This window comes from Rhinoraja longicauda, chromosome 32, assembly GCF_053455715.1.
Source record: "Rhinoraja longicauda isolate Sanriku21f chromosome 32, sRhiLon1.1, whole genome shotgun sequence".
NCBI lineage: Eukaryota > Metazoa > Chordata > Chondrichthyes > Rajiformes > Arhynchobatidae > Rhinoraja > Rhinoraja longicauda.
In genome coordinates, this window is record NC_135984.1 from 27,140,106 (window position 1) to 27,167,314 (window position 27,209).

At 49.0% G+C, this 27,209-nt stretch overlaps 1 protein-coding gene across 2 annotated transcripts in view; it reads right to left on the bottom strand.

Annotated features, from left to right (window-relative positions):
* Positions 1-5,950: 5,950 nt before the first annotated feature.
* The window catches only part of dcps (decapping enzyme, scavenger), a 90,329-nt gene continuing 69,070 nt past the window's right edge, over positions 5,951-27,209 (bottom strand). The window contains exon 6 of one of the 2 annotated variants that reach the window (XM_078426520.1): positions 5,951-6,246. In XM_078426520.1, coding sequence (XP_078282646.1) covers positions 6,028-6,246 — 219 coding nt within the window. In that variant the 3' untranslated portion in view covers positions 5,951-6,027. Of the gene's footprint in view, positions 6,247-26,183; positions 27,127-27,209 lie in introns of those variants that run through there. The other variant, XM_078426519.1, reaches the window with a different exon arrangement.

Genomic DNA, 27,209 nt, shown 5'->3' on the forward strand with positions numbered 1-27,209 from the left:
CCTATTCCTTTTCTCCAGTAAGTCTCCAGTTGTGACCAGAGTCTCTCATATCTGCTCTTTCAACAGCTTGAGAAGTATTCAATGCAAACTAATAATCTATCTCCTTGATAAAGCACTTTGGTCAACGTGGGTTGTTTTTAAATGTGCTATACAAATAAAATTGACTTGACTTGACTTGACTTAATCCTCTGTAATTATCATACTACTTTTTTTCTATCTGAAGACAACAGCAAAATATTCATTAAAAGTTCACCCATTTCCTCTTCCTCATCATACCTTATTTATTTATTTATTTAGACAATGGACAATAGACAATAGGTGCAGGAGGAGGCCATTCGGCCCTTCGAGCCAGCACCACCATTCAATGTGATCATGGCTGATCATTCCCAATCAGTACCCCGTTCCTGCCTTCTCCCCATACCCCCTGACTCCGCTATCCTTAAGAGCTCTATCTAGCTCTCTCTTGAATGCATTCAGAGAATTGGCCTCCACTGCCTTCTGAGAATTCCACAGATTCACAACTCTCTGACTGAAAAAGTTTTTCCTCATCTCCGTTCTAAATGGCCGACCCCTTATTCTTAAACTGTGTGTTAGTTCGGGGATTGGAAGCTGGACATTTCTGACAAGACCGACAATGATGTGTCATTGCTGAATGACCCTAGAACAGTGGTGTAGAGCTGTCCTGTGTTGCTGTCCTCACAGTGAGTGTGCCTTTGGAGAGGGAGTCCCTGTGTATAGGACTAGCAATACTTTTTTTTTGGAGGGATTTTTGTGTTAGACCACTATCAGCCACCGCGGTGCCAAAGAAAAGCAAGATGTCATGGCTCAACAACTACCGTCCAGTGGCCTTGACATCTGCTATCATGACGTGCTTTGCGAGGTCCGTTATGGAATGCATTAAAGCCAGTCTACCACACAACCTTGACACACTGCGGTTTGCCAACGGCCATGCAGATGTAAATTCCTCACTAGCATGGCAGAGTTTGGGGCGGCACGGTGGCACAACGGTAGAGTTGCTGCCTTACAGCGCCAGAGACCCAGGTTTGATCTTGACTACGGGTGCCGTATGTACGGAGTTTGTACGTTCTCCCTGTGACCACGTGCGTTTTCTCCGGGTGCTCTGGTTTTCTCCGACACTCCAAGGACGGACAGAATGTTTGGATAATTGGCTCCGGTAAAACCTGGATATTGTCCATTGTGTGTGTAGAATAGTGTTAGTGTGTAGTGTGTAGGATAGTGTTAGTGTGTAGTGTGTAGGAAAGTGTTAGTGTGTAGTGTGTAGGATAGTGTTAGTGTGTAGTGTGTAGGATAGTGTTAGTGTGTAGTGTGTAGGATAGTGTTAGTGTGTAGTGTGTAGGATAGTGTTAGTGTGTAGTGTGTAGGATAGTGATAGTGTGTAGTGTGTAGGATAGTGTTAGTGTGTAGTGTGTAGGATAGTGTTAGTGTGTAGTGTGTAGGATAGTGTTAGTGTGTAGTGTGTAGGATAGTGTTAGTGTGTAGTGTGTAGGATAGTGTTAGTGTGTAGTGTGTAGGATAGTGTTAATGTGTAGTGTGTAGGATAGTGTTAGTGTGTAGTGTGTAGGATAGTGTTAGTGTGTAGTGTGTAGGATAGTGTTAGTGTGTAGTGTGTAGGATAGTGTTAGTGTGTAGTGTGTAGGATAGTGTTAGTGTGTAGTGTGTAGGATAGTGTTAGTGTGTAGTGTGTAGGATAGTGTTAGTGTGTAGTGTGTAGGATAGTGTTAGTGTGCGGAGATCGCTGGTCGGCACGGACTTGGTGGGCGGCAAGGGTCTCTTTCCTTGCTGTATCTCTAAACTAAACTGAACAAAACTGCTGATGCCATGTCCCTGGCCCTACACTCATGCCTGGAACTCCTGGATAAGAGAGACACCAATGTCAGAAGAAGGGTCTCGACCCGAAACGTCACCCATTCCTTCCCTCCAGAGATGCTGCCTGTCCCGCTGAGTTACTCCAGCATTTTGTGTCTATCTTTGGTTTCCAGCATCTGCAGTTCCTTCCTACACACCTGTCAGACCACAGCTCTATATCAATACCATTATCCTGTAAAGAAGAAAGGGGATTTAAGGGTTAAGGTGTATGTGACCAAATGCTACATAAAGATGAACTGTCATTAAATTAGTTTGCAAACCTCTGACGCCTGCAAGTCTATCTCTGTGTAGATGCCGGCTTGAAATTACAAAAGGGGTGTTGTAAAACTACAAAGGACAGGAAATGGATACGAAGGAAGAGCACAGAGTAGTCAAGTCAAGTCAGTCAAGTTTATTTGTCACATATACATAAATGTGCAGTGAAATGAAAGATTACCCACAGTCCAACAACAAGAGCAATAAAAATAAGCAATAACACACACAATCAAACAAAAAGAAACATCCATCACAGTGAGTCTCCTCCAGTCCCCTCCTCACTGTGATGGAAAGGCAGAATGTCTTTTCTCTTCCCCTGCCGTCTCCTCCCACGGTCAGGCTGTTGAAGTTGCCACGTTCCAGGCTGCACCTGACGGTGAAAGGTCCGCAGCGGGCTGACCCAAGCCCCGCCATCCGGGGCGGGCGAAGACGCTGCCGTTTTCGCTGCACGTCGGGGTGGTCGGGGCGATCGGGGCTCCCGACATTGAAGCCCCCGCCGGGCAGAGACAATCCCGCGGCCTATTGCAGGCCGCGCCGGACGGTGAAAGGTCCGCGGCAGGCCGACCCAAGCCCCGTGATCCGGGGCGGGCGAAGACGCTGCCGCTGCCGGAGCTCCCGATGTCGGCCCCCACCCAGGGCAGGGGTTGCGAGCTTCCGACGTCCCCACGGCCGGAGCCTCCACAGGCGAGTCCCAGGTGGAGGCCGCCAGCTCCAGGTGCATGGCCGGTGGTAGGCCGCAGCGGGAACGGAGACACCACCCAGAAACAAAAGGTCGCGTCTCCGCTCGGAAGACACAGTTTTACATTTACAGTTCTCTCCCCCCACCCCCCCCCATAGTACACAACCCCCAAAACTACATTACATTTACACTACAATCAAGACAAAAACACAACATAAAAACACAAAGACAGACGGACTGCAGGTACACCACAGCTGCTAGGGCAGCACAGGCTCTTTAAGTCTTTAAGTCAATTTTATTGTCAATCCTCAGCCAGTTTACACAGACAGAATATCGAAATACCGTTTCCCACAATCCCGAGGAACAAAGTGCATAAAACTAAGTTAAAATTAAAAAGGCACAGCAAACAACAATCAACATAAAATATAAAATATAGTCACTTCAAATGCGTTAAAAAAATTTTTTTTTAAAGTGTCTGGTGCTGGATGTGCGTGTGTGTGGGGTGTTAAAGTCCAGGTCCAATAGGGGCAGGGGAGAGAGGAGGAAGGGAGGGGAGAGAGTTCAGCATCCTGACAGCCTGGTGGAAAAAACTGTTCTTTAGTCGGGTGGTGCTTGACCTCAGGCTGCGAAACCTTCTCCCTGAAGGCAGGAGGGTGAAGAGGCTGTTGGAGGGGTGGGAGGGGTCACCCACAATGCTCAATGCTTTGCGGGTGAGGCGGGTGGTGTAAAGGACCAGGAGTGTTGGGAGTGAGGCGCCAGTGATCCTCTCAGCAGTGTTCACTATGCGCTGCAGGGTCTTGCGGCTGGAGGCTGTGCAGCTTCCGAACCACACAGTGATGCAGCTGCTGAGGATGCTCTCGATGGCGCCTCGGTAAAAAGTGTACATGATGGGTGTGGGGGCTCCCGCTCTCTTCAGTTTGCGGAGGAAGTAGAGGCGCTGCTGGGCTTTCTTTGCGATGGACGTGATGTTGTTGCTCCAGGAGAGATCCTCGGTGATGTTCACCCCCAGGAATTTGGTGCTGCTCACCTGCTCCACAGCAGCACCATTGATGGTCAGTGGGTGGGGGTGTTGGGTGTGCGTTCTCCTGAAGTCGACAACAATCTCCTTTGTTTTCTCCACATTCAGGAAGAGATTGTTGTCTGTGCACCACGCGGCCAGCTGGTCCACCTCCTTCCTGTAGTGGGTCTCGTCGTTGTTGCTGATGAGACCCACCACTGTTGTGTCATCCGCAAACTTGACGAAGTGGTTGGAGCTGTAGGTGGGTGTGCAGTCGTGGGTCAGCAAGGTGAAGAGCAGGGGGCTTAGCACACATCCTTGTGGGGCACCCGTACTCAGCGTGATGGTGTCCGATGTGTTGCTGCCGACCCGTACGGACTGGGGTCTGGCAGTGAGGAAGTCCAGCAGCCAGTTGCAGAGAAGGGGGCTGAGGCCCAGATTTGTTAGTTTACAAACCAGCTGCTGGGGGATGATGGTGTTGAATGCTGAGCTAAAGTCTATGAACAGCATCCTAACATATGAGTTTTTAGTGTCCAAGTGGGTGAGGGCTGGGTGTAGAGCAGAGGAGATGGCATCCTCAGTGGACCGCTTAGCTCGATATGCAAACTGAAACGGGTCCAGGGAGGGGGGGAGGTTGGATCTGATCTGCTTCATGACCAGCCTCTCGAAGCACTTCATGATGGTTGAAGTCAGCGCTACAGGGCGGTAGTCGTTGAAGCAGGATGGAGAAGACTTCTTGGGCACAGGTATGATGGTGGTTTCTTTGAAGCACAAGGGAACAACAGCCTGGCTCAGGGAGATGTTGAAGATGTCTGTGAGGACATCTGTGAGCTCAGCTGCGCAGTCTTTTAGCACATGACCAGGAATGTTGTCAGGTCCAGAAGCTTTCCGGGTGTTAATCCTTAACAGTGTGCTCCTCACACTGCCTGGAGACAGACAAATAGCCTGGTCGTTGGGGGGGGGAGTTGTTTTCTGCGCAGGTGTGTTGCTCTGTGCTTCAAAGCGTGCGAAGAAGCCGTTGAGGTCGTTCAAGAGAGAGGTGTCACTGTCACAGGTCTGTGGTAAGGGTTTGTAGTCCGTGATAGTCCTAATACCCTTCCACAGGCTCCGTGTGTCTCTGCTGTCACTGAAGTGGGCTGTGATGCGCCGGGTGTAGTGTTGTTTGGCTTTCCTGATGCCACTGGAAAGGTTGGCCCTGGCTGCTCTGAGACCGGCTGGATTGCCCTCTCTGAAGGCAGCGTTGCGGACCCTCAGCAGCCCATGGACCTCCCCTGTCAGCCATGGCTTCTGGTTAGCCCAGATGGTGATGGCTCTGGTGTGGGTCACATCGTCAATGCATTTGGTGATGTAGCCTGTAACTGTCTCTGTGTATTCCTGAATGTTGGTTGTGTTGTTGTATGTTGCTGCCTGCTTGAACATGTCCCAGTCTGTAGTCTCAAAGCAGTTTTGGAGTGCAGCTGTGCTGTCCTCTGACCACACACGTACCTCTTTTGAAACCGGTTTGGTGTCTTTCACCCGGGGTCTGTATGCCGGTTTCAGCAGAACGGTGAGGTGATCAGAGAGGCCGATGTGGGGGAGGGGGGAAGCCTTGTATGCTCCTTTGATGGTCGTGTAGACAAGGTCCAAGGTGTTGTTTTCTCGTGTTGGGAAATCAACATGCTGGTATACTTTGGGCATGACAGTTTTTAGGTTAGCATGGTTGAAGTCCCCAGCTACGATGAGAAAGCCATCTGGGTGTGCTGTCTGCTGCTCAGAGATCGGTACAGTTCACAGAGTGCCTCCTCTCTGTCCTTGTTGTTGGAACTGGGAGGGATGTAAACAGCGACTAACAGGATAGCTGTTAGCTCCCTCGGGAGGTAGAAAGGTCGGCACTTCACAACCATAAACTCCGCCAGCGGTGAACAGTGTTTGTAGACCAACACAGCGTCCCGACACCAAGCATCACTGATGTAAACAATCACACCGCCGCCGCGAGTCTTCCCCCCGCTAACCGTAGCTCTGTCCGATCGTTAGCATGTTAGCCGGTCGAGCTGAACAGCGGAGTCCGGGATGTTGTCATTAAGCCATGTTTCCGTAAAAACGTAAACACAGCATTCCCTCACCTCACGCTGGGTCGACCGGAGAAGTCTTACAGTGTCCATTTTATTGTCCAGTGAGCGTACATTAGCCATTAGCATGCTGGGAATAGCCGGTCTGTGTGGGCTAGCCGCTAGCCTAGCCCGGATGCCTCCGCGCTTACCCCTCTTCTGCTTTCTCTCACACCGCCTGCGGCGTCTCCTTTCCAGCCGGGGGGCAGCACTCGAGGCCGAGGTCGAGGCCAGGCAGAGTATTCTGAGGCCGCTAAGTTCCTCTGCAAGCGTAGCGTCCAGTGTTGATGATGTTGTTTTCTTGTCCAGCAAGAACTCACGACTATACTGTCTCCTGCTGACTGTCCAAAGTTGTTGAAGTGACAAACATGACGAACTTGAAAAAACATTAAAAACACTCGAAAAATCGGGAGAGTGTGGGGCCGCTGCGTCTGCACGTGCTACCATGTCATATAATCACCATAAAGTTGAGCACCAGGAAGATGTGTTTATGTTAATAGACTGAATTAATGACCTCGGACAATGGCCAGTGATAGTGGGTGATGATTCATTGAACTACTATCCTCTTGCAAGACCGCCCGTGTGGGGTGTCTGGTTCTGTTATCACTTCTAAAAACCTATTGTATTTGGTGTATAAAAATGCTGCTGAAACACGCTGTGGGTGAGTGGGGTCCTGGAGTGACTGTGGTATGCAAGCTCTCCCACTCCCACTGGCGTGATAAAGACTCTAACGTTTGACCACTTTATGGCATTGCCTGTCTAGTAGAATCGAACTTTAACAATCCCACCCAAGCTCAACTCCAAACTCAAGGAACTTGGAGTCAGCATTCACCTCTGCAACTGGATCCTCGACTTCCTGACCAGTGAATCAGTGAGGATAGGGGACATCATCCTGTATAATAATGCTCAGCACAGTGCCGACCTACTGAGGATGGGTCCGTAACACCATGCAGACCCAGACACGCTGGTCACTATTGTCTGTTATTTGAAACAAAACCTATTGTGTGAGTTCACCCCACCACGAGTGTCAGTGTAGTCATTGTTAATCTGGTGGCATCCCTGACACCACATCTGTCTCTGCTTAACTCTGTGTTAGTTGTCACTATCTGTCTCACAGCTGGAGTCTGAGGAAGGGTCCTGATCCCAAACGTCACCTATCCTTGATCTCCAGCAATGCAGCTTGAGCCACTGAGTTACTCCAGCACTTTGTGTCTTTTTTTGTCTGACAGTTAGTGCTTGTCTTCCATTACCTAACAAGCCATATCCCCATTTGATCTGTAAGTAACCCCACCTGTCTTATGATACACATAAAATGCCAGAGTAACTCAGTGGGTCAGGCAGCATCTCTGGAGAAAAGGAATAGGTGATGTTTCTGGGCGCGACCCTTCTGCAGAGTGAGACAGAGGACAGGGAGTCTAGAGATATAGAAGGATAAGGTGTGAAAACGACAGATCAAAGCAGATGCTGATAAAGAAATGTAGAATGGTCCATTGTTAGGCATACAATCTAATATTTAATCAGGAGGATAGAACTGGTCAGAGAACTGGGATGGGGAGGGACAGAGAGAGAGGTTATTTGAAGTTAGAGAAGTCAATGTTCATACCAGGGTAAGCTGCCCAAGTGAAATATGAGGTGCTGTTCCTCCAATTTGCGCTGGGCCTCACTCTGACAATGGAGGAGGCCCAGGATAGAACGGTGAGTATGAGAATGGGAGGGAGAGTTAAAGCATTAAGCAAGCGGGAGATCACATGGGCCTATCTTATGATCTGTTGTCATGCACTCAGCCCAGTTTACACGCACCCTGTGTTTATCTTTGCTGCAGCTGGCTGTGATTGCAATCTAAACACTTCCTATTATATAATTACCTCCTCTCCTTACATGACCTTCAAGTCACATTCACTAGGTTAATCTAATTTCCCATCATCATTCTCCAGTCTGTTTGATCCTGGGCAAACTATTTTACAAACTTACAGTGGCTTAAAGCGCCAGAGACCCGGGTTCGATCCCGACTACAGGAGCTGTCTGTAAGGAGTTTATACAGTTCTCCCCGTGGCCACGTGGGTTTTCTCTGAGATCTACAGTTTCTTCCCACATTCCAAAGACGTACAGGGTTGTCGGTTAATTGGCTTGGTATAAATGTAAATTGTCCCTAGTGTGTGTAAGATAATGTTAATGTGCGGGGATCGCTGGTCGGTGCGGACTCGGTGGGCCGAAGGGCCTGTTTCCGCGCTGTCTATCTAAACTAAACTAAACTTACCCAATGTTCTTATAATTTCCAGAAATTCCCATCTAACCAGGGACTGTGGGCAACTTGGAGAGAAATCAGCACTGGGAGATGTTTGCATGTGCACTCTACCGCTACCTTCCTTGGTGGCAAAGACTGGATTTGGGAGGTGCTGTGAGAATCTATCTATCAGATGCTTTGGTACAACAGAAATTGAAGTTATCAATCATCTCTACATGCGTGCTGTCAATGTGTACCACCTCACTTCCTGAAGCCGATCACTATCTCCTCTGTCTTGCTGACATTGAAGAAGGGTTGTTGTCTTGGCACCAGGGCACTAGGTTCTCCATCTCTTTCCTGAACTCCAGTCTTGTCATTATTTGGCACGGATGTAGGGATGATTGATAGCTTCAATTTCTCCTGGACCAGTCACATCGAAGCAATGGCCAAGAAAGCACACCAATGTTTCTACTTCCCCAGAAGCCTTAGGAGGTTTGGTCAGGGCCGTCTTTACAGCATTATGGGCCCCCGGGCAAAGCAGTGTACTGGGGCCCCTACCGTTACTCTCCCCCACCCCCCTTTCCCTGTCGTGCCGGCGAAAAGCACTTACCGAAAAGCACTTAGCGATGGACTTAGGGTGCTACATTGTTGCGAAAAGCACTTGCAGATCGCTGTGAGAAGCACTTAGGGTCCGAAAATGTTGCGAAAAAAGCACTTATTGTACCTACATTTTTAAAGTAGTATTTATTTATTGCAAGTCACTTAACATACACAGATCAGCATGGGGCCCCTATGCTCGTGGGCCCCCGGGCAAGTGCCCATCAGGCCCATGCGTTAAGACGGCCCTGGGTTTGGTATGTCCCTAACCATCCTCAACCTCACCATGACCAGATGTGCCATACAAAGCACTTGATCAAGGTGCAACACAGCATGGTTTGGGAACAGCTCCATCCAAGACAGCAAGAAATTGCAAAGAATAGTGGATGCAGCCCAGACCACCACATGAACCAACCTGCCTTTCATTGAAAATAGACGCAAAGTGCTGGAGTAACTCAGCAGGACAGGCAGCATATCTGGAGAGAAGTAATGGGTGATGTTTCAGGTCGAGACCCCTCTTCAGAGTGAGCCTGGGCAGATGGAAACAAGAGATATGGAGGGGTATGGTGTGAAAACGACAGTTCAAAGCAGATAACGATCAAGGAAATGTAGAATGGTTCATTGTTGACAGAGGGGAAGGTGAGAAGGAGGCATGCAGACAGTAAAATTAATCAGGAGGACAGTGAAACTAGTCGGAGCACTAGGGTGGGGGAGGGACAAAGCGAGAAAGGGAAGGCAAGGGTTACTTGAAGTTAGAGAAATCAATGTTCATACCGCTGGGGTGTAAGCTGCCCAAGCGAAATATGAGGTGCTGTTCCTCCAATTTGTGTTGGGCCTCACCCTGACAATGGAGGAGGCCCAGGACAGAAAGGTCAGTGTGGGAATGGGAAGGGGAATTAAAGTATTTGGCAACCGGGAGATTAGGTGTGGGGGAAGGAACTGCAGATGCTGGTTTACACCGAAGAGAGACACAAAATAATGGAGCAACTCAGCGAGACAGGCAGCACCTCTGGATGGAAGGAATGGGTGATGTTTCAGGTCGAGTCCCTTCTTCAGACTGAGAGTCAGGGGAGAGGGAGACACCGAGATAAGGAAGTGTAAGGTGTAAAAACGAGACATCAGAGGAGATGGGGATCAAGCAACATGTAGAATAGATCATTGTTGGCTAGGAGAAGGTGACAACAAAGCAAACAGAGATAAAATTAAATCAGGGAGACAGTCAGACTGGTGGGAGAACTAGGAAGGGGGAGGGATGGAGAGGGAGGGAAAGCAAGGGTTACTTGAAATTAGAGAAGTCAATATTCATTGTGGGAATGGGAGGGGGAGTTAAAATATTTAGCAACCGGGATATTGCGTAGGCTTTGGCAGACTGAGTGCAGGTGTTCAGCTAAACAATCGCCCGGCCTGCACTTGGTCTCGTCAATATACAGGAGTCCACAGGGGTCCTTGGATGGAATCAAGGGAGGAGTTATAGGGAGAAGTGTTGCATCTCTTGCGGTTGCAGGGGAAGGTACCTGGGGAGGGTGTGGTTTAGGTGGGAAGTGATGAATTAACCAGGGAGTTGCAGTGGGAACGGTCTCCACGGAAAGCAGAACTGGGTGGAGACGGGGAGATGTTGCTAGTGGTGGGAATCTCATTGGAGGTGGTGAAAATGTCGGAGGATAATGTGCTGCATGCGACAACTGATGGAATGAAAGGTAAGGACTAGGGGGACTCTGTCCCTGTTGCGAATGGATGAGGGGAGGGAGCAAGAGTGGAGCTGCAGGGCACCCTGTGAGGGCATCGTCTATGATGGAAGAGGGACACCCCCGTTCCCTAAAGAATGAGGACATCTTGGATGTTCTACCATGGAACCTCATCTAGGGCTCAGATGTGGCGTCGACAAAGGAATTGGGAGTAGGGGATAGAGTCTTTGCAGGAGGCAGGATAAAAAGAAATGTAGTTGTAGGAGTCATTAGGTTTTCTAATAGATGGCAGTCTATAGTCTACTTCTGGTGATATCAAGAAATGGAAGGGAGATGTAGGAGAGGTTCCAACTGAATTTGAGTGCAGGATGGAAATTGGTGGTGAAGTTAATGAAATCCATGAGTTCTGTATGGGTGCAGGAGGCAGTCCCATGAGTTCTGTATGGGTGCAGGAGGCAGTCCCATGAGTTCTGTATGGGTGCAGGAGGCAGTCCCATGAGTTCTGTATGGGTGCAGGAGGCAGTCCCATGAGTTCTGTATGGGTGCAGGAGGCAGTCCCATGAGTTCTGTATGGGTGCAGGAGGCAGTCCCATGAGTTCTGTATGGGTGCAGGAGGCAGCCCCATGCAGCTGTCAATGTAGTGGAGATAGAGTTTGAAGATAGGGCCAGTGCACACCTGGAACAGAGATTAAACAATCTCGACCCGAAACTTCACCCATTCCTTCTCTCCACAGATGCTGCCTGAACAGCTGAATTACTCCAACGTTTTGTATCCATCTACCGTGTAAGCCAGCATCTGCAGTTCCTTTCTGCACATTTTGTCTCTTCCATTGACTCCATCTACACTTCAGGCTGCCTCGGCAAGACCACCAGCATAATCAAGAACCAGCCTCACCCCAATCACTCTGTCTTCTCCCCTCTCCCATCAGCCAAGAGATACAGAAGTATGAAAATGCACACCTCCAGATTCAGGGACAGTTTCTTCCCAGCTGTTATCAGGTAACTGAACCATCACCAACTGGAGATATGTCCTGATCTGGAGCTGCCACCCAGCTTTGTGTCCTCCGCAAACTTGGAGATGTTACATTTAATTCCCTCGTCTAAATCATTAATATATATTGTAAATAACTGGGGTCCCAGCACTGAGCCTTGCGGCACCCCACTGGTCACTGACTGCCATTCTGAAAAGGATCTGTTAATTCCTACTCTTTGCTTCCTGTCTGCCAACCAGTTCTCTATCCATGTCAATACCCTACCCCCAATACCATGTGCTCTAATTTTGCACACTAATCTCTTGTGTGGGACCTTGTTTTTTGAAAGTCCAGATACACCACATCCACTGGCTCCCCCTTATCCATTCTACTTATTGCACCCTCAAACAATTCCAGAAGATTAGTCAAGCATGATTTCCCCTTCATAAATCCATGCTGACTTTGACCGATTCTGTCACTGCTTTCCAAATGCGCTGCTATAACATATTTAACACTCAACTCAAGCATCCTCCCCACTACTGATGTAAGGCTACCTGGTCTATAATTCCCCATTTTCTCTCTCCCTCCTTTCTTAAAAAGTGGAGTTACATTGGCTACCCTCCAGTCCACAGGAACTGATCCTGAGTCAAGAGAACATTGGAAATGATCAACAATGCATCCACGATTGCTAGAGCCACCTCCTTGAGTACTCTGTGATGCAGACCATCAGGTCCTGGGGATTTATCTGCCTTCAGTACCAACAGTTTACCTAGCACTATTTCATGACTAATGTGGATTCCCTTCAGTTCCTCCCTCCCACTAGATACTCAGTCCCCTAGTATTTCTGGGAGATTGTTTTTGTTTTCCTTAGTGAAGACAGAACCAAAGTACTCGTTTAACTGGTCTGCCATTTGATTGTTTCCCATTCTACAAGGAAATGGCAGAACGGTTAAACGAGTACTTTCACTAAAGAAGACAGAAACAATCTCCCAGAAATACTAGGGGACCAAGGATCTAGTGGGAGGGAGGAACTGAAGGGAATCCACATTAGTCAGGAAATGGTGTTAGGTAAACTGTTGGGACTGAAGGAATGAGTGCGTTAGCAAATGATGAGCGTCTGACAGCGCTAGGCCTCTACTCGCTGGAGTTTAGAAGTTTGAGGAGGGAGCTCATTGGAACTTACAGAATAATGAATGGCATAGACAGAGTGGATGTGGAAAAGTAGTTTCCACTGGTGGGAGAGTCTAGGACCAGAAGTCATACCCTCAGAATTACAGGGTTCTCTTCCGAACGGAGACCTGACCTTTTTTCTGGGTGGTGTCTCCGTTCCCACTGCGGCCTACCATCGGCCAAACACCTGGAGCTGGCGGCCTCCAGCTGGGACCACCTGGGCTCTGGTTCGCAGAGCCCGCGGACCGGACTCACCACCTGCGGAGCTGGCTGCCTTCGGAGGCTGTGGTGGCGCCGCGGGTGCAGCTGCGACTCGTCTCCGGAGGCTACTTCGGCCGCGGGCCGCATGGACGTCGGGAGCTCGCAGGCCCTGCCCTGGGTGGGGGTCGACATCGGGAGCTCGTGCAGCAGCAGCGTCTTCGCCCGTCCCGAATCGCGGGGCTTGGGTCGGCCCGCCGCGAACCTTTCACCATCTGGCGTGGCCTGGAACCGGCCACGGGATTTTCTCTGCCCGGCGGGGGCTTCAACGTCGAGAGCCATGACCGCCCCGACGTGGCAACTTCAAAAGCCTGACCGCGGGAGAAGACGGCAGGGGAAGAGAAAAGACATTCTGGCCTTCCATCACAGTGAGGAGGGGACTGGAGGAGACTCACTGTGATGGATGTTTCTTTTTGTTTGGTGTTGGTTTATGATTGTGTGTGTTATTGATTATTTTTATTGGTCTTATTGTTCGACTGTGGGTAATTTTTCATTTCACTGCACATTTATGTGTATGTTATAAATAAATTGACCATTGACTAAATGTTCAAGAGCAAGTCTAACAATACAGGAGAGGTGCCGGAAGACTGGAGGTGGTAAATGTTGTGCCTATTTCAAGAAGGGCTGCAGGGAAAATGCTGGAAACTATCAGCCGATGAGCTGAACATCTGTGGTTGGAAAGTTACTAGAGAGTATTCTGAGAGATAGGATATGCAGGCATTTGGATGGGCAAGGGCTAATTAGGGACAGTCAGCATGGTTTTGTACGTGGGAGGTCGTGTGTCACAAATCTGATTTATTTTTTTGAAGACGGGACAAAAAATGTCGATGAGGGCAGAGCTGTAGATGTTGTGTACATGGACTTCAGTAAGGCGTTTGACAAGGCTGCTCTGGAAGGTTAGATCGCATGGGATCCAAGGAGAGATAGCTGAATGGATAGCAAATTGGCACCATGGAAGGAAGCAGAGGGTGATGGTGGAAGGTTGCTTCTCGGACTGGAGGCCTGTGACTAGTGGTGTGCCTCAGGATTCGGTGCTGGGCCTGTTACTGTTTGTCATCTACATCAATGATTTGGATGAGAACATACAGGGCAAGATTAGCAAGTTTGCTGATGATACAAAAGTGAGTAGTTTTGCAGATAGTGAAGATGGTTGTGAACGATTGCAGCAGGATCTGGATCGATTGGCCAGGTGGGCGGAGGAATGGTTGATGGAATTTAATACAGAGAAGTGTGAGGTGTTGCATTTTGGGACGTCGAACAAGGGCAGGACATACACAGTAAATGGTAGGCCTCTGGGTAATGTTGCAGAGTAGAGGGATCTAGGAGTACAGGTGCATAGTTCCTTGAAGGTCGAGTCGCAGGTAGATAAGGTGGTCAAAAAGGCTTTTGGCATTTTGGCCTTCATCAGTCAGAGTATTGAGTACAGAAGTTGGGAGGTCATGTTGCAGTTGTATAAGACGCAGGTGAGGCCGTATTTAGAATATTGTGTTCAGTTCTGGGCACCATGTTATAGGAAAGATATTGTCAAGCTTGAAAGGGTTCAGAAAAGGTTTACGAGGATGTTGCCAGGACTAGAGGGTGTGAGCTATAGGGAGAGGTTGAGTAGGCTGGGTCTCTATTCCTTGGAGCACAGGAGGATGATCTTATAGAGGTATACAATATCATGAGAGGAATAGATGTACAGAGTCTCTTGCCCAGAGTAGGGGAATTGAGGACCAGAGGACATAGGTTCAAGCTGAAGATGGAAAAGATTTAATAGGAATCCGAGGGGTAACGTTTTCACACAAAGGATGGTGGGTGTATGGAACAAGCACCCAGAGGAGGTAGTTGAGCCTGGGACTATCCCTTCATTTAAGAAACAGTTAGACAGGTACATGGATAGGACAGGTTTGGAGGGATATGGACCAAGCGTAGGCAAGTGGGACTAGTGTAGCTGGGACATTGTTGGCCGGTATGGGCGAGTTGGGCTGAAGGGCCTGTTTCCACACTAAGTCACTCTATGGCTCTATGTCAGTCGAGAAGCAAGAACTTACAAAAGTAATATAGGATCTGCATTTGAAGGCGCATTGCATCGTAAACAAAAGCAGATGAAAAGCGGTGGCACGGTGGCGCAGTGGTAGACTTACTGCAATCCAGGGGCAGAGACCCGGGTTCGATCCTGACAAAGGGGACTGCCGGAGTTTATACGTTCTCCAGGTGACCTGCGTGAGTTTTCTCCAAGATCTTCGGTTTCCACCCACACTCCAAAGACGTACAGGTTTCTAGGTTAATTGGCTTGGTATAATTGTTCACAAGTTATATGAGTAGAATTAGGCCATTCGGCCCATCGAATCCACTCCACCATTCAATCATAGCTGACCCCTGCCTCCTAATCCCATTCCCCTGCCTTCTCCCCATAACCCTTGACACCCGTTCTAATCAAGAATTTGTCTATCTCTGCCTTAAAAATATCTACTGACTTGGCCTTCACAGCCCTCTGTGGCAATGAGTTCCACAGATTCACCACCCTCTGACTAAAGAGGTTCCTCCTCAACTCCTTTCTAAAAGAGTGCCCCTTAATTCTGATCTATGACCTCTGGTCCTAGACTCTCCCACCAGTGGAAACATCCTTTCCACATCCACTCCAAGCCTTTCATTATTCTGTATGTTTCAATGAGGTCCCCACTCAACCTTCTAAACTCCAGCGAGTACAGGCCCAGTGCTGTCAAACGCTCATCATATGCTAACCCACTCATTCCTGGAAACATTCTTGTAAACCTCCTCTGGACCCACTCTACAGCCAGCACATCCTTTCTCAGATATGGGGCCCAAATGTGCTCACAGTGCTCCAAATGCAGCCTGACCAGCGCCTTATAGAGCCTCAGCATTACATCCCTGTTTTTGTATTCAAGTCCTCTTGATATAAATGCTAGCATTGAATTTGCCATCCTTACGACCTGTACTCCCAAGTCCTGTTGCACCTCCGATTTCTGGATTCCCTCCCCATTTAGAAAATAATTTACGCCTAGTGACAGTGACAGGACATGCGGTCAAAGTAAACATGGATTTATGAAATCATGCTTGACCAGGCAGTGACTAGTGGGGTGCCGCAAGGCTCGTTGCTGGGACCCCAGTTATTTACAATATATATTAACGATTTAGACGAAGGAATTAAATGTAACATCCTCAGGTTTGCGGATGACACAAAGCTGGGTGGCAGTGTGAGCTGCGAGGAGGATGCTATGAGGCTGCAGGGTGACTTGGATAGGTTGGGCGAGTGGGCAGATGCATGGCAGATGCAGTATAATGTGGATAAATGTGAGGCTATCCACTTTGGTGGCAAGAACAGGAAGGCAGATTATTATCTGAATGGTGTCAGATTAGGAAAAGGGGAGGTGCAACAAGACCTGGGTGTGCTTGTACATCAATCACTGAAAGTAAGCATGCAGGTACAGCAGGCAGTGAGGAAAGCTAATGGCATGTTGGCCTTCATTGCGAGAGGATTCGAGTTTAGGAGCAAGGAGGTCCTACTGCAGTTGTACAGGGCCCTGGTGAGACCGCACCTGGAGTATTGTGTGCTGTCTTGGTCTGCTAATATTGAGGAAGGACATTCTTGTTATTGAGGGAATGCAGCGTAGGTTCACCAGGTTAATTCCCGGGATGGCAGGACTGACATATGATGAAAGAATGGGTCGACTGGGCTTGTACTCACTGGAGTTTAGAAATATGAGAGGGGCTCTTATAGAAACATAAAATTCTTAAGGTATTGGACAGGTGAGATGCAGGGAAAATATTCCCTATGTTAGGGGAGTCTAGAACCAGGGGTCACAGTTTAAGAATAAGGGGTAGGCCATTTAAGACTGAGATGGGGAAAAACCTTTTCACCCTGAGAGTTGTGGATCTGTGGAATTCTCTGCCACAGAAGGCAGTGGAGGACAATTCACTGGACGTTTTCAATGGAGAGTTAGATTTACCTCTTAGGGCTAATGGAATCAAGGAATATGGGGAAAAAGCAGGAATGGGGTACTGATTTTGGATGATCAGCCATGATCATTTTGAATGGCTCGAATGGATGAATGGCCTATTCCTGCATCTATTTTCTATGTTTCTATGTTTATTCTTATTACCAAAGAGCAGAGTTGATGTGATCTGATGGCCATGACAGAGACGTTGGATGCAGTGATGCTGTTTTGGACTTAAATTAGAGGCGGCACAGTGGTGCAGCAGGCAGAGCTGCTGCCATACAGCACTGAAGACCCAGGTTCAATTCCTGTCTCTGTTGTTTGTACCTTCTTCCTGTGCTCTGAGTGCTCTGGTTTCCTCCCACATCCCTAAGACATGTGGGTTTGTGTATTAATTGGCCACTGTAGAATGCCCCGCCTGTGTAGGAAGGTGGGATAACAGAATGAGTTTGAACAAGAAGTTGGTGTGGCCTCAGTGGGCCAAAGAGCCTGTTTCCATACTGTACCTTTCAATCAATCAATCAAATATTGAAAGGTATACAACATTCAGAATGAACAAGAAGGTGAAGAAATGGCTCTAATTATTAGAAACCAGAATAAGAGATTTCGGCCATTTAGCCTTTAAACCTCAAGAGTCTGCAGTGTTTAATAGTCATCTGTTTCGAAAACAGTAGAATGATTTTTTTTAATGCAGCAGCATTACAGGTCTCTAAACACAGTACTCATAGATAACACAATAAATAAAAGAAAGTGTAATAAATTAAAAATAAAAATATTAGTGCAAAGCAAAATCCCAAAGTCCTTAGCACGACTAAAACTGTTTTGTAGTTCACAGTTTAGTTGTGATCCTGCTCTATCGTTCAATCGTTATGTATCTCATTTTTGCATTCCTGATGAATTTTGCTTCCAGAAAACCATCGAGCGCCTTCTTAAAAAACATGCAGTGACTTGACAGTACTATGTTGAGGAATTCCACAGGTTCAGCGCTCTCTGAGTGAAGACATTGCCGTCCTAAAAGTCTTACCCAGTATCCTGACACTGAAATACCTTCAGAGCGTTATAGAGTGATACAGTGTGGAAACAGGCCCTTTAGCCCAACTCGCCCACACCGGCCAACAATGTCCCAGCTACACTAGTCCCACTTGCCTGCGCTTGGTCCATATCCCTCCAAACCTGTCCTATCCATGTACCTGTCTAACTGTTTCTTAAATGAAGGGATAGTCCCAGGCTCAACTACCTCCTCTGGCAGCTTGTTCCATACACCCACCAACCTTTGTGTGAAAACGTTACCCCTCGGATTCCTATTAAATCTTTTCCATCTTCAGCTTGAACCTATGCCCTCTGGTCCTTAATTCCCCTACTCTGGGCAAGAGACACTGTACATCTATTCCTCTCATGATATTGTATACCTCTATAAGATCATCCTCCTGCGCTCCAAGGAATAGAGACCCAGCCTACTCAACCTCTCCTTATAGCTCACACCCTCTAGCCCTGGCAACATCCTCGTACATCTTTTCTGAACCCGTTCAAGCTTGACAATATCTTTCCTATAACACGGTGCCCAGAACTGAACACAATATTCTAAATGTGGTCTGACCAACTTCTTATACAACTGCAACATGACCTCCCAACTTTTGTACTCAAAACTCTGACTGATGAAGGCCAAAGTTCCGAAAGCCTTTTTGATCACCTTATCTCTACCTGCGACTCGACCTTCAAGGAACCATGCACCTGTACTCCTAGATCCCTCTGCTCTACAACACTATCCAGAGGCCTACCATTTATTGTGTAGGTCCTGCCCTTGTTCGATGTCCCAAAATGCAACACCTCACACTTCTCTGTATTAAATTCTATTAACAATTCCTCCGCCCACCTGGCCAACCGATCCAGATCCTGCTGCAATCGTTCACAACCATCTTCACTATCTGCAAAACCACTCACTTTTGTATCATTAGCAAACTTGCTAATCTTGCCCTGTATGTTCTCATCCAAATCATTGATGTAGATGACAAACAGCAACGGGCCCAGCACCGAACCCTGAGGCACACCACTAGTCACAGGCCTCCAGTCTAAGAAGCAACCTTCCCCCATCACCCTCTGCTTCCTTCCATGGAGCCAATTTGCTATCCATTCAGCTATCTCTCCTTGGATCCCATGCGATCTAACCTTCCAGAGCAGCCTACCATGCGGAACCTTGTCAAATGCCCTACAACATCTACAGCTCTGCCCTCATCAACCTTTTTATCTTGTTGGAGAACTTCTAGCCAGCAGAACACGGCGGCATGGGAGCTTACTGCCTTACAACGCCAAGCGACCCAGGTTCAATCCTGATTACGGGAGCTTGTACATTCTGTATTACGGAAGCTTGTCTGTGCGGAGTTTGCACATTCTCCCCGTGACCTGCGTGGGTTTTCTCCAATATCTTCAGTTTCCTCCCACATTCGAAAGGTTATAATGTAAATGTAAAATGTAAAATTGTCCCTAATGTCAATGTGCCAATGTGGCAATATCAGTGTCAATGTGCGAGGATCAATGTCGGGCCGAAGGGCCTGTTTTGTTCTGTATCTCTAAACTAAACTAACTCTTCTTGCATCCAGTTTTCCAAGTCCTGTGAGAAGTTTGTGCATTTCAGTTAGATTCCCTCTCATTCTGAACTGCATTGCATGTAAAACCTTGTCTACCTGCACTGTTATCGGGTGTCAGTCCGGCCTCTCCAGGAACTTGCTGAAGTTTTGTTGCGCTCTCTTCGTAACAAGTAAAATGTTTCATAAGCAAACCAAAATTGTACACAACTCTCCAGGTGCAACGTAGCCTCAGCAAAGCCTGCACAGTTGTATGAGGCATCCTGGATGCATTGAAGGCCAACATAGCATTTGTCAAGTCAAGTCAAATGTATTGCCACATATACGGTGAGGTGCAGGTACAATGAAGATCTTGTTTGCAGCAGCATAATAGACTCAGGCAACAGACATATAATTAAATTATATATAAATTACACATTCTACACGACGGAGAAATGAAAGACAGCAATAAATAAGACCTTGGTGCAAAGATATCCCCAATTTGCAAACACGTCTATGGCAGTGAGGAGGGTTGCCAACTTCCTCACTCACAAATACAGGACAAAGGGCGACGTCACCGCCCCGCGCCCCAAGTGACCTCACCCAGCCAGCGGCCAGGGCGGCCGCCATTGATGAAGCGGGAGCATGTGGCCACCAGATGGGTGAGGTCACGTGGGGCGCGGGGCGGTGACATCACCCTTTGGCCCTTATTTGGGAGTGAGGAAGTTGGCAACCCTACTAATACGGGAAAAGGGCGGTCCCGTTGGGACAAACTAATTTAGCCCAAAACACGGGATGTCCCGGCTAATACGGGGCAGTTGGGAACCCTAGCAGTGAGAGAGGTCCATGGCGATTCCAGTTCATGCCTCACCCAGGAAGGGGATCCAGACCCAGTAATCTGGAAGAGTCATACAGTAAACCCTCGATATAATGGTATCCGTTATTGCCGATTGCCCGCTACATCCGAGTGTAATGCATGGCGTCTCATGTGTCGCAATCCAACAGTGACCTTTAGGCTGAGCTAGAACTACACTGACAGGTGCCTTTTTTCAGTTGATTCATTACCTTACCTGCCCCAAAGCTATGAAGCTCCAAGGTGTCACTCAATACAGTCATGCAGGCGGTGGGGGGTAGTGTTGTGTAGGAAGGATCTGCAGATGCTGCTTTAAACTGAAGACAGACACAAAATGCTGGAGTAACTCAGCGGGTCAGACAGCATCTCTGGAGAGAAGGAATGGGTGACGAAGAAGGGTCTCGACCCGAAACGTCACCCATTCCTTTTCTCCAGAGATGCTGCCTGACTCCAGCATTTTGTGTCTGTCTCCGTGGGGATAGTGTTGGTAGGCAGGGCTGAGGAAGTGGCCAGGGAGGCAGTACAGGCCATGGGTGGCGTTGGCTGCCCAGCCTGGCAGTCAGGTTTGGTAGGTCAGTCACAATAACAAAATCCAATATAAAGAGCCCCATAAAAACATGTTTACTATTTATCCATGGGGAGATACAGTGTGGAAACAAGCCCTTTGGCCCATCGGGTCCGCGCCAATCAGCAATCCCCGCACACGAACGCTATCCTACACCCACTAGGGACATTTTTTACATTTACCAAGCCAATTAACCTACATACCTGTACGTCTTTGGAGTGTGGGAGGAAACCGAAGATCTCGGAGAAAACACACGCAGGTCACGGGGAGAACGTACAAACTCCGTACAGACAGCACCCGTAGTCAGGAGGGAACCCGGGTCTCCAGCGCTGCATTCGCTGTAAGGCAGCAACTCTACCGCTGCAGCACTGTGGCCGCCCAAATATGTAAAGAATATTGATGCAGCCCCATCCATCTGTCTCCAAGAAGTGTTTAGTTTAGATAATTTCTGAAGCTGCCCTCAGTATCTCAAGCCTCTGACTATAGTAGGAAGCACACTGAAGTGTTGATGTTTGGAAAATCACTTAACAGGAGGAATATCTTAAGTCAAATCAAGTCACAGCAGGTCTGGCAGCATCTACGAGAGAGGGAATGGGTGACGTTTCGGGTCGAGACCCTTCTTCAGGCTAATGTCTTTTTGGTGCGGTGGCAGCCCCAGGGAGGCGGTGGAGGTTGGTGGCGGCGGTTGTAGCCTCAGGTAGGCCTTGGAAGGCGGTGGCGGTGGCAGCCCCGGGGAGGCGGTGGAGGTCGGCGGTGGCAGCCCCGGGGAGGCGGTGGCGGTGGTAGCCCCGGGGAGGCGGTTGAGGTCGGCGGTGGCAGCCCCGGGGAGGCGGTGGAGGTCGGCGGTGGCAGCCCCGGGGAGGCGGTGGCGGTGGTAGCCCCGGGGAGGCGGTTGAGGTCGGCGGTGGCAGCCCCGGGGAGGCGGTGGAGGGCGGAGGCGGTGGTAGCCCCGGGGAGGCGGTGGCGGTCCCAGCCCCGGGGAGGCGGTGGAGGGTGGAGGCGGTGGTAGCCCCAGGGAGGCGGTGGTAGCCCCGGGGAGGCGGTGGAGGTCGGCGGTGGCGGTGGTAGTCCCGGGGAGGCGGTGGAAGGCGGTGGTAGCCCCGGGGAGGCGGTGGAGGTCGGCGGTGGCAGCCCCGGGGAGGCGGTGGAGGGCGGAGGCGGTGGTAGCCCCGGGGAGGCGGTGGTCGGCGGTGGTAGCCCCGGGGAGGCGGTGGAGGGCGGTGGCGGTGGAGGCGGTGGTAGCCCCGGGGAAGCGGTGGTGGCGGTGGTAGCCCCGGGGAGGCGGTTGGAGGGCGGCGGCGGTTGGTGGTGGTGGCGGCGGTGGTAGTGGAGGGCGGCGGTAGCTCCGGGGAGGGCGGCGGCAGTTGGTGGTGGCGGTGGTAGCCCCGAGGAGGCGGTGGTAGCCCCGGGGAGGCGGTGGAGGGCGGCGGCGGTTGGTGGTGGTGGCGGTGGTAGCTCCGGGGAGGCGGTGGAGGTGGAGGGCGGCGGTGGAGGCGGTGGTAACCCCGGAGAGGCGGTGGTAGCCCCGGGGAGGAGGTGGAGGACGGTGGTGACGGTGGTAGCCCCGTGGAGGGCGGCGGTGACGGTGGTAGCCCCGTGGAGGCGGTGGAGGGCGGCGGTGACGGTGGTAGCCCCGGGGAGGCGGTTGGAGGGCGGAGGCGGTTGGTGGTGGTGGCGGCGGTAGCTACGAGGAGGCGGTGGAGGTGGAGGGCGGTGGTGGCTGCGGTAGCCCTGGGGATGCGTTGGAGGTGGAGGGCGGTGGTGGCTGCGGTAGCCCTGGGGATGCGTTGGAGGTGGAGGGCGGTGGTGGCGGCGGTAGCCCCGGGAAGGCGGTGGAGGGCGGCGGTTGTAGCCAAATCAAGTCAAATTAAGCCAAACAAATTCAACACCAGTACAGTGAGGTAGAGCTAGAATGAAAATCTTGCCTACAGTAACATCACAGGCACATATAGTCCTAGAGTGATACAGTGGGCAAACAGGCCCTTTGGCCCAACTTACCCAAGCCGATCAACATGCCCCATCTATACTAGCCCCACCTGCCTGCGTTTGGCCCATATCCTTCTAAACCTATCCTATCCATGTATCCGGCCAAATGTTTTTTAAACATTGTGATAGTAACTGCCTCAACTATCTCCTCTGGCTGTTCCATATACCTACCACCATTTGTGTAAAAAGGTTGCCCTCAAGTTCCTCCCTCATTTTAAACCTACAACCCCCGGTTCTTGATTCTCCTACCCTGGGTAAAGAACTGTGCATTTATCCAATCTATTCCTCCTAGGATTAAAGATCTAGTCTGCTCAACCTATCCCAATAGCTCAGGGCCTCGAGTCCTGGCAACGTCCTTGTAAATCTTCTCTGCACCCTTTCCAGTTTAACTGAAAAGGAAAGATGTTAAAGAAGATACGATCACAGTAGAGAAGACCTTAGCTTGAGAAATCAAAGATTGTGGTTTCCACAGCCCTCTCTCGTACATCCTCCATCCCAGATATTAACATTCACCCCACCTCCCACAGACAGGACAGGGAAAGAGTGTTGCACAGCCTCATATTAGACATAAATGCTGTTCATTTGAACGTGTGTCCTCGCTGATGTAAACATCTGGTTTATCCACCAGCCTCCACATCCAGCACAGTATCTTTCATCATGTCTGACAGCTACAACATCATCCCACTGATGGCCACATCTGCCCCACTTACTCCTTTCTGCCTTTCACAGGGACCATTATGTCCGTGAGAGACATTTTAACTTCACTCATTGCCGATTTAAACAAATGGGATTAATCTGCGCCGGCATCCGCCCATCGAATTCAAACAAGACAAGCGGATGAATAAAAACTGACAGAGAACATCTAAGGGGATCGGCACCAGATGGCTGACCAGGATGCAGCATGTGGTTAGTTTAATGACCGTGACCTCACATATCGAAGTAGTATCCTCAAGTCCTGGGATTAGTTTTGTTTAGTTTAGTTTAGAGATATAGCGCGGAAACAGGCCCTTCAGCCCACCGGGTCCGCGCCGCCCAGCAATCCCCGCACATTAACACTATCCTACACGCACTAGGGACATTTTTACATTTACCCAGCCAATTAACCTACATACCTGTATGTCTTTGGAGTGTGGGAGGAAACCGAAGATCTCGAGAAAACCCACACAGGTCACGGGGAAAACGAACAAACTCCGTACAGACGGCACCCGTAGTCGGGATGGAACCGGGGTCTCCGGCGCTGCATTCGCTGTAAGGCGGCAACTCTACCGCTGCGCCACCGTGCCGCCCATTGTACAACAACATTTAAAAGACATTTGGACAAATATGAAAGGTTTAATGGGATATGGGCCAAACACAGGCAGGTGGAACTAGTGTAGATGGGGCATCTTGGTCACCACGCGCAAGCTGGGCTGAAGGGCCCATTTTCATGCTCAATATCCTATTATCCTAACCACACAATACATGGTCAAAGACTGATAGTGTGGAAACAGGCCCTTCGGCCCAATTTGCCCATACCGGCCAACATGGTCCAGCTACACTAGTCCCAGCGGCCCGCATTTGGTCCATATCCCTCCAAATTTGTCCTATCCATGTACCTGTCTGTTTCGTAAATGTTGGGATAGTCCCAGCCTCAACTACCTCTTCTGGCAGCTTGTTCCATACACCCACTACCCTTTGAGTACTCCTCAGATTCCTATGAAATCTTTTCCCCCTCACTTTCAACCTATATCCTCTGGTCCTCGATTCACCTGCGCTGGGCAAGAGACATAGGACCAGGTGGAGGTTACACATTTCAATGCGGCATAAAATCATATAAACAGTGGGAATATAGGAGCAGAGATCCAGGGACATCATAGAAAATAGGTGTAGGAGACCATTTGGCCCCTCGAGTCATTGTGAACATGGCTGATCATCCACAATCAGTAACCCGTGCCTGCCTTCTCCCCATATCCCTTAATTCCGCTAGCCCCTAGAGCTCTATCTAACTCTCTTTTAAATTCATCCAGTGAATTGGCCACTACCGCCTTCTGTGACAGAGAATTCCACAAATTCACAATTCTCTGGGGTAAAAAGTTTTTTCTCATCTCAGTTTTAAATGGCCTCCCCTTTATTCTTAGACTGTGGCCCCTGGTTCTAGACTCCCACAACAATGTGAACATTTTTCCTGCATCTAGCTTGTCCAGTCCTTTTATAATTTTATTTGTTTCTATAAGATCCCCTCACATCCTTCTAAATTCCAGTGAATACAAGCCCAGTCTATCCAATCTTTCCTCTTATGACAGTCTCGCCATCCCGGGGATTAATCGCGTAAACCTACGCTGCACTGGCTCAATAGCAAGGATGTCCTTCCTCAAATTAGGAGACCAAAACTGCACACAATACTCCAGGTGTGGTCTCACCAGGGCCCTATACAACTGCAGAAGGACCTCTTTACTCCTATACTCAAATCCTCTCGTTAAGAATTAGCTTTCTTCACTGCCTGCTGTACCTGCATGTTTACTTTCAGTGACTGGTGTACACCAAGCTCTCGTTGCACTTCCCTTTTTCCTAATCTGACACCAATGAGATAATAATCTGCCTCCTTGTTCTTGCCGCCAAAGTGGATAACCTCACATTTATCTACATTATACTGCATCTGCCATGCATCTGCCCACTCACTCAACCTGTCCAAGTCACCCTTCAACCTCCTACCATCCTCTTCACAGTTCATACTGCCACCCAGCTTTGTGTCATCTGCAAATTTGATAATGTTACATTTAATCCCATCATCTAAATCATTTAATATATATTGTAAATAGTTGCGGCCCCAGCACCGAGCCTTGCAGCACTCCACTCGCCACTGCCTGCCATTCTGACAGGGACCCATTTTTTTCCTACTCTTTGTTTCCTGTCTGCCAACCAATTCTCTATCCATGTCAATACCCTACCCCCAATACCATGTGCTCTAATTTTGCTCACCAATCTCCCGTGTGGGACCTTATCAAAGGCTTTCTGAAAGTCCATATACACTACATCCACTAGCTCTCCTTCATCCATTTTACTGTGCCAGTTGAGATGGCTTTGTGAAGATACAGGATGTCTTCTGGTCATCATAAGTGTGGGACAGACTTGACCAAGTACCCGTTGTTCTCCTGCCGGCCAGTTTTATGTGCAGCCCTTGCTTTATATTACATTAGTTGGTTTCTTCCTCAGCACCCTAGGTTTTGTGGACTGGCAAAAGATGCAGGAAGGAAAACACAGGCTCTCATTTCCACATGCCAGTTCAATGAAGCTAAACGATGCCAGTAAGTGCTTTGTGAGAGGGCACAATGAAGACCACAATATCCCTTTTGGCATTCTGACACCTAGTAATTAGGCCTACACATCAAAACGCTTGGCGGGTATAAGGGTCAGACCTTCCATGAAGAAAGTGGGGAGAAATACATAAACAGAGACATCACTGCAGTATTTATAGCAAAATTGTCAATGAACTTTTATTTTTTTTAAACAATCGATGGGTTTTGCTGCAACTAGCACAGTAAAACCTCCATTTTGAAAAATTACAGCTGAATTAAGAAAGTAGGAACAAACAAACAAACACATAGGCACAGAGCTGGGTGAATGAACATGAACTGATGAGACAGATGGTCCATTGAACAACATCACCCAGCTTGACCCCTTGCCTACTGAGAACAAAGTCTTCTAAATGTTGCTGCCTGCTCTGATCAGAATCTTGACGAGGCTTTGCGTTTGTTTGATAGTGACTGCATAACTCTGTCCACTCTCAGACATGACCCCTGCCACATTTTGCAGGAAAAACTAGGTTGTCGAGCAGACCAAGTCTAACTGTGTTGATGGGAGAAGATCGCCTTTTTGTCAAATGACATTTGGGGAATTTTACTATTTATTACATCCAATGTTTGGCAAATCACATTTGAAATCGCATAGCTTTAGCATTTATTCTGATCTACTAATCTACAGCAATACTTTGTCTATGTTCTGAGCAAATGCAGGTCGGGGGAAGATTTTGCGTGCTCAAATGTGATTTGTGTCCTTTATTTATAAAAATGTAAAACCTGAGTCAACACGCATGCACCAACTGATCACATCGGCTCAAAGCGTAAACTTCATGGATCAATTGCACCTGGAAAAAAAATCTCTGATCTATAATCTGCCTTCCTCCTTGAACTTCAGCAGCAGGGCATCATCAGCCTTCAGGGCAAAGGTCAGGGTATGTTTCTGGTAGTACTGCGGTTCAAACTGCAGGTTCTCTATCACACTGGAGAGTAGATGTGCACGTTCCACCATGGTGCCTGGAGCATCGTAGCCAACAGCAGTGAAATGAACATGCAGATGGTAGTAGGAGGGCTGATAATGGAGGTAAATCCTCAGCTTGCTCTTTGGAACATTATATCGCTTAAAGATAGCCATCTGTGGGGGAAATATAGACTTAGTTTAGTGTAGATACAGGGTGGGAACAGGCTGCTCAGCCCACCGAGTCCACGTCGACCATC